The sequence below is a fragment of the Pteronotus mesoamericanus genome, unplaced genomic scaffold (assembly GCF_021234165.1).
Source record: "Pteronotus mesoamericanus isolate MK-2021 breed Mesoamerican mustached bat unplaced genomic scaffold, CSHL_Meso_final contig_100, whole genome shotgun sequence".
In the NCBI taxonomy this organism is placed as follows: Eukaryota; Metazoa; Chordata; class Mammalia; order Chiroptera; family Mormoopidae; genus Pteronotus; species Pteronotus mesoamericanus.
In genome coordinates, this window is record NW_026554999.1 from 18,592,563 (window position 1) to 18,604,843 (window position 12,281).

The 12,281-nt window shown below is 53.6% G+C and overlaps 1 protein-coding gene and 1 pseudogene across 1 annotated transcript in view; both read left to right on the forward strand.

The window, feature by feature from the left end:
- The window catches only part of CCDC33 (coiled-coil domain containing 33), a 110,362-nt gene that overhangs the window by 15,970 nt on the left and 82,111 nt on the right, over nucleotides 1-12,281 (forward strand). The window contains 1 exon segment of the mRNA XM_054578694.1: nucleotides 8,832-8,979. Coding sequence (XP_054434669.1) covers nucleotides 8,832-8,979 — 148 coding nt within the window.
- Nucleotides 1,096-1,299, forward strand: LOC129064305 (uncharacterized; annotated as a pseudogene).

Below are 12,281 nucleotides of genomic sequence, written 5' to 3' on the forward strand. Positions count from 1 at the left end.
GCCCGTTTCTGTTGGGGAGAACCTGCCAGGTCCAAGGTTGCTTAGCAGGAAAAATTAAGCATTTTTGGAGTGCTTACTGGCATATCAGTGCTAAGTGCTCTACCTGCCTTTTCTCATTCAGTCCTCAGAGCCGTGCTGATTTCTCCACTGTATAAGGGAACCAAAGTGCAGAGAGGATGTTTTGAACCAAGATCACATAGCTATGAACTGCCATTTGCTACCAAATTACACTAAGTTTCCTTTCTTGTTCATCCGTTCCCTTTCCCAGAAGCCCAACTCAGCTGTCTGCCAAAAATGGAGAGAAAGTGACGGGGAATTATGTGGAAGAGTGGGGGAGGGGCTGGATAGCAGGAAGTTAACACTGTCATGGGGTGGGGTATGGGACAGGACTCAGGGGGAAGGAAGGCAGGGTTTGTGGGCTGTGGAGACTCACTTCCCTGGAACTTGCTGCAGGGCTAGGTAGGTCAACGTGTAGCTGAGCAAACCAGGGCTTGGCCACATGGTGCCTTGACACATGACCCAACAATCAGTGTTGAAGGAAACAGGTTTTTATTTACAGGGTTCCTATTTCAGAGGGGCTGAGAGCACCCCAGCTCAGAGCCTTCCTCTCCCACAAGACCCAGCACTTCCCAAAAGGCTATAAGCCAAAATCATGCCTAGAAGTTCTCCATATCTTTATCTGTTCTTAAGCCAGCTGTGCAAACAGGTCTCCATCCCCTCTGGAAAGTTCAGTTGTGGGTTTCAGAGTTGCCATCTTCTCATAGCTTCTCCCTCCTTCAGGATCTGGGGTACATTGTCCTCAGCCTTCATGTAATGGTTCAGAAAAATATGTGCTATGTTACACTGGATCATGGTGGAGTTCAGGGAAGCACACATCCCAAGAGAGGGGCTTCTCCATACATTCTTCAGAGAAGCAGGTCAGCATTTCCCGGTTACATCATGGATCCAAGTGACTAGGCAGGTCCCCACATAGCTTTATCAGCTCTGTTGGGTCTCCGCACAGCTCCATCAGCTCTCTCCTTACATACCAGACCTCATGGTGGACCAGATTCTGTCCTATACATTTTCTTTTTTTTTTTTAATTTATTTATTTTTATCACTTCTCGGCCTTTTGGCTAAGATCAAGTGTAGTATCTATTCTTATCTGTTTAAATTTTATTTATTTATCTTTAGAGAAGGGAGAAGGGAAGGAGACAGAAAGGGAGAGAAACATCACTGTGCAAAAGAGAAACAGTTGCCTCCCACATGCCCCCAATCAGGGACCTGGCCCACAACCCAGGCAGGTGCTTTGACTGGGAATAGAACCAGTGACCTTTTGGTTCACAGGCCGGCACTCAGTCCACTGAGCCATACCAGCCAAGGCTCTTTTCAGGCTGTGTGGTTGCTTCTTCTCCCTTAGCCCACATGGCTTCTTCTTCTCCAAACTGCATGGCATCTCCTTACACACCAGACCTCATGGTGGACCGGACCCTGTCCTATGCCCTTTCAGACTGCATGGCTACTTCCTCTCTCTCAGGCCACATGGCTTCTTTTTCCTTCTCTCTCAGCTCGCCCTTATTTTAAATGCTTCGCCCAGAACTTCCTATGTGACCTCATGTCTGGCCCCTCTTACATGATGCACCACTTTTTCCATTCAACTATATCTTTTACCTTCTGTTGGCTTCCATCTTTAGTCAGAACAAGAGTTCCCTGTGATGCATGCACATCCAGGGTGAGCACCCACCTCCCCTGGCTATGTCACGAGTCACTATCTGCTCTAAAAGTCACATATATCTGCCACCCTGGGCAGCAGCCCTCTCCATTCAAGAAAGGCACAGCTATTAACTTGCCATTGTTACACAAAGTATCTTAAACCAATCATCCACTTCCCCCTTCCCCCAAACAAAGATTTGGGGATTTTCTATTTTCAGGGGACCCTCTCTCCCTGTACCCTGTTATAAAATGGCTGCCTCCCTGGAGGCCAGTGAGGAAGCAGGACCCCTCCTTCCCAAGAGCCAGCCTCAGATCCAGGCAGCTTGCTGCCCTCCCCCTAGCTGTGAGCTGTCTAAGGGCTGTGTTTAACCCCTGAGCCCACCAAGTGATACAGCTGCAAGTGTTTTCTCCCGAGGGAGAGGGCTGGGAGGAGCAGGTTGGTGAGATCAGTCATTATCTGCTTCCCTTCAACACTGGACTCTCCCTGAGTCATCAAAGCTTGGGGCTGGTCTCTGGGCAGGGGAGCAGCCATTTCCTCTAGACATTTGGGACCAGACTCGTCTCCCTTGGTTGGGGGACAGGGTGGGGGCAGAGCTCCCCTCCTGGGAAAGGAGAATGAGGAAGGAAGAGTAGTTGGGAGGCAGGGAGAGTAGCTGGGGTTCACAGTGTTTTTAAGCAGGAAAGCCACACACAGCACCAGCCCTGTCACTGGTGAAGAGGAAGCAGTTCTGGGGGAAGGTTAGCACAGCACAGGAGTGCATGTCCGAGGCAGGGGTCCATGGTCCAGAGAGCTGGGCAGCCAGCAAGTGAGGCGTTAGAAAGGGCCTCCTTCTAGTGACTGCTGAGTGTGCAGGGCTCGCTAGCTGAGCACTGCGGAGCCAGACAGCCGGGAACCAGCCCCCCGCATTATCATCTTCCCAGGCAGAAAGGCCAACGGGCTGGGGGCTACCATGGCAGAAAGCTCAGATGCTAGGTAGGGCCGCTGAGTGAGAGCCTGGAGCCCAGGGGAGGCCCTAGGGAGGCTGCTTAGGTGCTGGGAGGAGTAGCAGGGCAGGGCAGGGCAGGGCGGGAGCCACGGTGATACAGGCCAGATGGCTGGGCACAGAATTTAAGGGGTTGCAGTGACAGGAGCACTGGCATAACCCCCAGAGCTTGTACCTCCTTAAAGTTTGCTCCCTAAGCACCCTGCTGGCCTCTCTCAGCCCTGCTGCATTGACCCTGAACTAGCCATGAATAGCTCCTGCAGGAACTGGGGCAGCAGTGGTCTCCCCCTTCCACCCCCCAACATGCCCCCAACATGCTGCAGCCTTCATAATTGAGAGGAAGGAGGGGCACTCTGGGGAGACTAGGGAACAACCCAGCGAGACCCCCTCTGTACCTGAAGGGTTGTGGCAGTGTTGGCCCAGGAGCCAGGAGCAGCATCTTGGTCAGACTGGAAGGAAAGAAAACAGAGTGGGCCTCCCAGCTCCCATCCCCAAATGTCTGGATAACTTTGGCAGGGCCTTCTGTTCTTACAAAGGTGAGGCCTCAGTCTTTCTGTCTAACCTGGGCAGAACCACTTCCCCCCCGCCTCCCTCCCTGTAGTAGAGGGGTAGAAAGAGAAGGTGGAGGCTTCCTGCCTCCTGCTGCCAGGTGGACCTGCTCTTGGTTCCCAAACCAAAGAAGATGGAAAAAACCCTGAACGTCGGGTCTGAAACAGCTGGCAGAAGAATGAGGCAGGCCACAGGGGTCTTCCAGACACCTCTCAACCCCAGCCAGTACCTAAAACCTCGCCTTTGCTACTCCAAGATTCCTGATTATCCATAGAGGTCCACTTCAGACTCACCCCCCCGTGGAATCGGCCCCGCTTCGGGGTAAGGGCCACTCATCCTCACTCTGCCATCTCACCACTTATAAAAGCGCTTAGAACCACACCCGGCATGTAGTAAGTGCCAAAGATAAAAAGGGCTATCTTGGTCATAATTTCTTGTGGAGCTTGTAATTGGATTAAGCATAATCCTTGGCCCACACCCTAGAACTACTGTTGACCCACACATGGTCCTCTTTAGTTATAATTTCTTTTCAATAATATAATGAACACCCATTAACTGACCATCCAATCTAAGAGACATTACAATAACAGATCTACTTATTCCCAATTCTCTCCCCCACCTCCCTATCCACACTCCAAGCAGAAATCATTCTCTTGAACTTTGTGTTCTTTACTATTGAGCAAATGAAAAGCTACAGACACCCAGAGAAGCAGGATGGCTGCAGATTCCTTAAGAAAAATAGCAGTTTTACCAACCAAGTTGCAACTTCTTTGGGGGCAGCGTCTTCTTCTCTCCTGCAGTGTTACTAGCAGGGGGCTGGGCACACAGGGTGTTGGTGAATCTTGATGAATGGGCTGTTTAGGGTCCAGACCAGAAAGGTGAGGACCGAAAGCCAGAGAGCAGGCAGGATGCAGTTCCAGGAATATGGAGCAGGGCTCTTGATTTCCCCTCTGCACCTGGACAGGTGGCTGTGTGACTTCCGCCTTGCCCTATGACATCACACATTGTTGCCTAGGTGACCCAGCTGGGTGGAAAAGCCCACTGCTTATCCAGGTCTGAGCAGAGAGGACGACCCCTGGCTTTACCTTCCCAGGGGTGCCAGGAGCCAATTGCCCAGCCGTCGGCCCCTGGCTGGCTGGCCATGGCCCAGATTCCCCATGGCATCTCCAATCACAGTATGTCTATCTGCTGAGAAAGCTCCATACTCCTGTCCCCACCGCACCCCACCCCAACCCCTGCCCTGCTCTCCCTTCCCTTCCCCTGCTCAGGTCTCGGGGCTGGTCTCCACTCCCTTCACTACCCCCAAAGACTGGAACCCAGGCCAGCTCTCTGGTCAGGGCTGATGCCTGATCCCCCACCACCAGGTCCCGGTCCCTGAGATTGTTAAACAAGGCCAAACACTGCTTCCCCCAAAAGGATGGGCAAGGGGAAAAAAGGAAGGCGAGGCCTGGGGACATGGGACATGTACCACATGAACTCATCTCTCCTTCCAAGTCCCTCGCGTGTTTGTTCCTCAATCACGACAGAGGCTTCTCTTCTCTGTCTTAGTTTTCACAGCTGTGAAATGGGGACTGAGGTGTCCTCTGTGACACCTCCAGGTTAGGTGTCCCATACTCTTGGGCCACATGGGATCTGAGAGGTGGCGTGCTCACAAGTGTCATCAAGCCCAACCGCCCTTACCTGGTGATTTCTGCCTGTCTCCCCATGACCTGGAGAGAGTGGTAGCTTGAACAAGGTGTCTCACCCTCCACAACCTGGGAAGGAGTTTCTGCCTTCTTGTTGCTAAGATTGCAGAGGCTCAGAGAGCCCAGGGAGATGGCTCTCATCACCCTCCAAGATCTTCCAGGGGTGTCCCAGGCTGCTACCCTGGCAGTGCCCACACCCTCCCATCCCTCACCCACCTCCAGACCCAGGTCACAGGGGCTCTGCTGCCTGGAAAGAAGGGATTGTTATCTGTTTCCCTCGCTGCTGTACCTCTAGTACTCAAAATAGTGCCTGACACTATTAGTAGGTGCTTAATAAATAGCTGTGAGACAGCAGCACAGTCCGGCCTAGACTAGAATCTCAGTGTAAATGAAAGGTAAACAGTTCCATATCAGGGCTCCGCTACCTTTCGCAAACTGGCAAAGTTGTGCCCATGCCATCGACTGTGTCACTTACCAACAGGGATGATGGAGAGAGCTAAGACCAAGGACACACAGGTACTTGGAACACCCTCTTAGCAGTTACACTCTTAGATCAGACAAACCAAATCGCTAGAGGGGTCCAGGCCCCAACGTGGCTTATACTCTATTACCCTTGACTCTGGTGTCTGTTTACTTATTCCTCCACATGTAACTCAGCACATGCATTTTCTATTCCCTGATAATTTCTCCAATGCAGGCCAAGGAGGGTGGGGGGTGGGAGAGGACTCATTGGTCCTAATGCAGAGGAAGGCAGAAAGGTTGGCCTACCTCCTACCCCCTCATGGCCTCCCACTTGTCCCCAAGCCTCCCTGGCCCTGGGCCCAGACTGCCCAGAGGGCACGTGCCTGCAGGTCTCACCAGAGGGCACCAGCCTGGCACCTGGTCTCACGTCCAGAAGTGAAGCACGAGCAGTTTCCTCCCAAGCCCCTGCAAGCTTGATTTCCCTGGAAGGCTGCCCCACATGGGGAGGCATAGAGGAGGCGGAGGATGCAGAGGACAGAGAGAGGGCACAACTCACGGTCTGGTCTGCAAAATGCCTGGTTGGGCTCTGAGGCTGCCAGGTAGTCAGTGAGAGCTCTTAGGCAACTCCCATTCAACTGGGCCCTCATTTCTGGGGCTATAGGGTGCTTGCCATAGGCTCTGTGCTCTCACAGCCATGGCCGGGCGAGGGCCATCACCAAAAGCTGCTCCTGGGAATTTGGGGGTGAGACGGAAGTTAGTTTCCTGATCTCACTTCAGGAACCTTAGGCTAATTACTGGAAAGACTGCATTACAAACCATTCCAGATATACCCGCTGTCCAGGTGGGAAAATTAAGGCTCAGAAAGGTCGTACAGAGAGCTGAGGACAGAGCTAGGATAAGCCTTGGTCTCTGGACCCCAGGCTGCTAGTCTTGCTCCTGCACCACCAAACCAGGAGAGCAAACCTGCTGGGGAGTAGGCAGGACAGGGCTGGGTATGGAGTAGCTGGGAGGGCGGAACCTTGGAAAGGCAGCATCTCTGACTGTGTGCCTGTTTCCTCCCTTCCCCTCTCCACCAGGGAGGTGTTCCTTCTGCTGACACCCCTCCCCCTCCTGCACCCTGGCTCGGCAGAGGAATTGGGGAGAGGAGGAGGGGTAACTCAACACCTCTGCAGAGGGTGACAGGGCCTGCTGGGTCCTGAGGTGGGGGGTGGAGGCAGTCAAGTGGGGGGGTCTCCTTGTAGGGCTGGCACTTCTGGAGCTGGGGATGGGGTTGTCACCTCCTAAATAGTCATCATGTTGGGCAAGGACAGCAGCCTGTACCAGGAAGGCCTTTCTGATGAGTCAGACCTGTAGGAAGTGAGGGAGCGCAGCACAGAAATGGTCATGCAAGGACAGGCAGGACAGGCAGAGAGGACAGCCAGGGTAACGGCTACAAGAAACCACTAGGAGGCTAGTGTGGCTTCAGCAAGTGGGCAAGGGGCCTAGGGACCAGGTGAGGTCAGCTTCCTGGGCCAGAGCACCCAGGTCCTTACCACACTGTGAGGCTACTGAATGAGGAGCTCCTGCAGTATTTGAGCAGAGCAGCAATATGGTCTGCTTGAAATTTGTTAAGGTTTACTCTGGCTGTTCTGTGAGGTGGGCAGAGCGGAAGAGAGCCAGAGAGAAAGAAAAAAGCAATTAAGAACCAAGCGCAGAAATCCAGTGTTTTGGACCTAGTGCTTGAAGTGGACACAGCAGGGGTCAGATTCTAGGCATGGCTTGAAATAGGGCTGGCAGGACCTGCTCATGGATTGGGTTAGCACAGTGCTCAGGTCTGAGGTCACCCTATACCGCTGTTGTGAGAACTGAGTGAAATGACAGCCCTTTCCTTTCCTTCTCCCTGGAGGCTTCCAGGAGCCAGGAGCAACTGTGCCTAGGACCCCCAGGCTCAAGGTGGGGTCAGACAGTATGTGGGGAACCTGGGCCATCACAGAGGAAGGAGGGCGGGTTCCAGGCAGGCTGGTCCGAGCCCTTATTGTCCGGTTGAAAAATGACTCTAATAGCATGACTGGCTTGGGGTTTAAACCTAGCTCACCTGACACTTATCAGGACACAGCCAGGGTACCCATCCCGCCGAGGCTGCCACCAGCGCATAGCCCACCCAGGACTAGGTCCTCGGTCTCCCCTCAATGTAATAGGTCTTCATTCTCAATGGTCTCTACAGACCCTTGCCATCCCGAGAACTCCCCCACCCTTACCAGGGCCTGCCCTGAAATGCTGGCTTTGAGGAGCTGAGCTTTCTGGGTAAGAGGGACAGCTCCCAGTGGCCCCCTCACGGCCCCAGCTCCAACCTGAAGAGGTCTACAGTTCCTCTCCAAGGTCCAGGAGGGTCCCTCTCTAGTCCCTTACAACAGCTGTGCCAATTAATCAGCAGGAGGGACAAAGGATGGGAGTCAACTGTGTCAACGTTAATTCCCAGCACAGGGAGCAAGTCGGTGGTTCAGTGCAGGGGGAAGACCAGGATACCCCAAGTCACAGCATTCTCATGTCCACGCCCTCCCCACCCCAATGTTTTGCTCACTAAAAACACCCTGCCAGGATCCAACCCTTGAAGCCTCCAGAAAAGCTCTGAGTCTGCCATGGGCCTCCGGATGCTCCCCCTCTTCCCACTCTGCTGTCTCAGCTCCAGTGTGCTGCTCTCCAGCTTGTCTTCCCTGCCTCACCCATGCGTATTCTCCCAACCCTTTGAGGCCTCCTCTTCCCAGCTGCCTTCCCTGACTGCTCCAAGTCACAGCTTCTGCCTCCTCTCAGCAGCTCGCATCACCATGCTCCTTTGGGCCACGGATCCACAAACTATTGAGTTGCTGAGCCCCTGCATATGAGTCTGCTTGGGGCAACCAGCCTAGGAGGCCACGTGTGGGCAGGCACCTCTCTCCTTCTCTGGGTCAAAGATGGATGAGGCATCCGGACCAGACACATTCATTCATCTCCATTAATTCATTAACTCCACAGATAAGCTCTGTAAACTGTAAAGTGCTAAAACAGGTACCTGAGGTGAGCTGGGGTGAGGTTACAGGAGAGACAGAAGGACAATTGTTAGGATCTCAAAAGCAGGAGCAATTTGGAAATTACAGGGAAGGAGTACCTGCAAAAGTAAGGGCTTAGAGGTGGGACTGGACTTGAAAGGTAAAGTGGCCTATCTCATTCTGCAGGAAGTAATGGATCCAGGACTGGGGGAGAGGCAAGAAGGAAATTGGGAGAGATGTGGGTTGTGGGACAGAGGTAGGGAGAAAGTGAAGCCGAAGACAATTGTCCTCTGGGACTTGTAGTTCCAGACCGGGTGGGGGAATGACAGACGGAAACAACCACTTGGAGAGGAGCTCTAAGAGGACTAGAGTTACAGAGAGGCACTTAAGAAGAGGTGACCGCCCCAGAAGAGCCACTCAGCACTGACTCTCTCCACAGGTCGCCGAGGGCCCAGAGGACCCCCCAAATACCACCCAGGCTGTGGAATCTGTCATCAGCCACCTATCTCCCTCCAATAAGGAGATCATCACAATCACTCTCCATGGGGCCACCAACCTCCCTGCCCGCAAGGATGGCTCCGAGCCATGGCCCTACGTGGTAGTGTAAGTAGCTGCTGAGAGTGAGGTGGGGCCTGCTGTCTCCTAGATCAGAAACCAAGGTACGGATATTTGGGAGACGCGTACCCAAAGGTTCGAGGCTGGGACTGTGATACCCAGAGGGAAAGTCAAGTGTGCATCACACAGGGGCTGGGGGCTCTGCAAATGCGAGGCCTGGCATCTTTCTGCTGTACAGAAGCTGCTCACCAGGGCTAGGGAAGGAAGGGCGGGCCACTCCTTGATCCCACAGCTTGCTGGGGCAGGGTTTGGCCACAACCTGACCTCAGGGGGCAGGGCCTCTGAATGCACTGGGGTTGGCGGTGGTCACAGGAAGAAGACCTGGGGCCTGCCTCTCCCGGACTCTGGGCGCCCCATCCCACCATGCCCAGTCCTGGGGTGAGATACTAACTATCCTCCTCCTTGGCCCCCACTACACTCTAGCCATTTCCATCATGGGGACTTCCCTAGTTCTTGTTCTTTAACCCCCGCACCCCACATCCAGCTAGCTGCAGTCAGGGTGCACACTTCTCACAGCCTGGTATCCGAGCAAGGCCTGCCATGCCATGTCTGCTGCCCATCTCATGGACCTCACTGCTCTCAGAGGCACCGAAGGGCTACAGAGTCCCCAGCTAACCTCCCATCTGGATGCTGGAGTTCTGCTCAGTCTTGATTGTAAAGCAGTGTGCAGTGTTCTCTCCCAAGACACTGGGAGCCACCAGGGCTCCCCACTACCTCCCTACACCTCCCCTCCTCCACCAACACCAGCATCAGTCAGTACCTGCCTACTGGCTTTCCCCCACATTTTCTTTTGGGGGGTGCCTGCCCCAGCCCTCTCTCCAACGCCTGCTGAAATCCCACCTGCAAAGCCTTGTTCATGATGCCTCCTCCTTCAAGTAACCACCAGAGTTGAGCTCTCTTCCCTGGAGCCCCACAGCAGTGTAAACACTGGTCAGAGGCACCTTATATAAATAAAGTTTTGTGTTGCTCCCCTGTCCCCCAAACTGGGGTTCCCCAGGCAGGCCTCAGGTCTCTTCTCCATTTCCCCAACAACGCAAGCAACGTAGGCTTGAGCACAGACTCAGGAAGCAAGAAGCAACTGAGGGGAACACCAGGTTACTATAACAACAACTACCGCACCCCCACAGAGTGGAAGGAGGGTAGACGGTGCGCTGGAGACCAACAGGTGAAACACTTGCTTGCCTCAAAAGCCCCATTTCCACGGCCCAGCTCCCGCCCCTCCCCCAGCTCCATTTCTGCGGTGAGGAAGGCCAGGTGGCAGAGGGCGGGCTTGGCAGGGAGCTAGCCTTCTCCGCTCAGCTATTTCCATAAACCAATTATCGCCCATCATCTCGGGAGATTGAGTCCCTGCCTATCACCAACCCAGCCTGGCGGCTGGCGGGGAACTGGGCGGCCGCACTGCTCCTCGGCAGGCGTCACGACCTGCGCCATCACCCGGTTGCCATGGGAACACTCCAGCGGAGCCAAGCGGGCCGGAGCCTGGGTGTAGGGTGTGGGGGCGGGGTAGCGCAACGCCGCACCCAGCTCCACCGGGGGAGGGGGCAGGGAGCTGCGTTCCAGGCCTCCTGGAGGCTGAGTGGCCACCAGCCCTTGGTGCTAATAAGATGCAAATAAAGCAGAGGGGGCGGCAGGGGGCGGGGGACTCGCCCCTGAGAAGGAAGGCCCAGCTGGTGGGGCCTGAAAAGAGCTTTCAGTGCGAGCCCCTAGGCCCAGGCAGGAACCCCAGAGGGAAGACCGGGAACTTCGGAAGCCCGAAGCCCTAAGCCCTGGAAAGAACGTGATGTCCCCGTATGTCTGATTCCAAATGCACAGTAACGAGGCATACAATGGTCATTGTTCAGTCGGCTTCAGTTTTTTCTTTTCTCACGATGAATATTTTGATGCTTAATATATACATATATTTTACATATTAAACAGTATATTAAATAATATATTAAATATATATATAATTTCACATTCTTCCAAAATACTTTTTCTCATCTTTCTATTGCTTGTGTTTTCTCCTGCCCTCAGCTTGGGTTCCAGGCTTAGTTTCTTGCCCTCTGCCATTGCCATCCCATGTTGTCTCATCTCCGATTGGAGGGGGGACGCTCGGGATGCCTGTGTCTGCCCATCTGCCCTCCTCTCACGATTTGTTGCGTGCCCCGCAGTCAGGCCCATGCTGGTGGGGGGTGGAGTTGGGGTTGAAGCTCAAGGGCCAGAGCTATTCACTCATTCAACCCATTATGGGGAGCTGTAAAGCACTCAGGTCCAAAGATGGGGCCCTCCCTAGTGTGGCTGCTTCACCACCATGCAGGCTCCAGCCTCGAGCCAACCTACTAATAAGGTGCGTCCTCTGGTGGTGACTGTCCCAAGCCAACAGGTCCACTTGGCTCATCATGTGGTTCTGCTTCTTTCCATCTGAGCCATTGACCTGCTTCCAGTCTGACCCCGCTTCTCCACCCACACAGCTTCCTCTAAAGTCACCAGTGACCTTTATGCCTGACCCTACATCCAACAGTCATCTCATCTTTGGTGATCTCTCAGTGGCATTAGCCCCTCATGAACACTCATTCTATTTGAAGTTCTTTCTTTTCCTGGTCCAAGATGCACCCCCTCTTTTATTTTCCTCTCTGTGCACCCCTTCATCTCTTCTACCTAGCCTTAAATGTTTACCTATCCCAGGTTTCAAACCTCGGTTGCTCTTCTTTCTCTATGTTATCCACAGGACCTCACCCCCTTCGGTCGTCAGTAATCCTTCCCTCACCCCCATCAAATCCGTCACCAAGCATGGCAATTTCTCTCCTATCTTGAACTTGGCTGTTTCTTTCCACCAGCTCCACTACCCTAGGTGACTGCATTCTTTTTCTGCTCTTGGTACTTCTGATCTTGCTCCTCCTTAAACCCACTTCAAAGGCAGGTTACTATTAGATACCATGGTACCACACCACCGAAGAAACCCATTCTTGGGACCCTCCATGGACTTCTCATTGTTTCCAAAATAAAGGGGATTTCAGGTCCAGTATGGGTGGGTCTTTGCTGGCTCCTCAACATGAACCCCCACCTCTCTCTCTTTGTTTCAGTCACACCAGACCTCTCTTTGTTTTCCGAAAAGGCCATGGCTCCTCCCATCCCAGGCTTTTGCACGCTGCCCCTCCCAGAACATTATTCCTTTCCCTCCCTTCATTGAATCTCAGCTCATTGATCACCTTCTCAAGGAAGCCCTCCCAAAACCCCCCAACCCTCATCACATGCTTCCATAGGGCTATGTACTTCTCCAGTGTCGCAGTTGCAGGTTCACATGTTTTGTG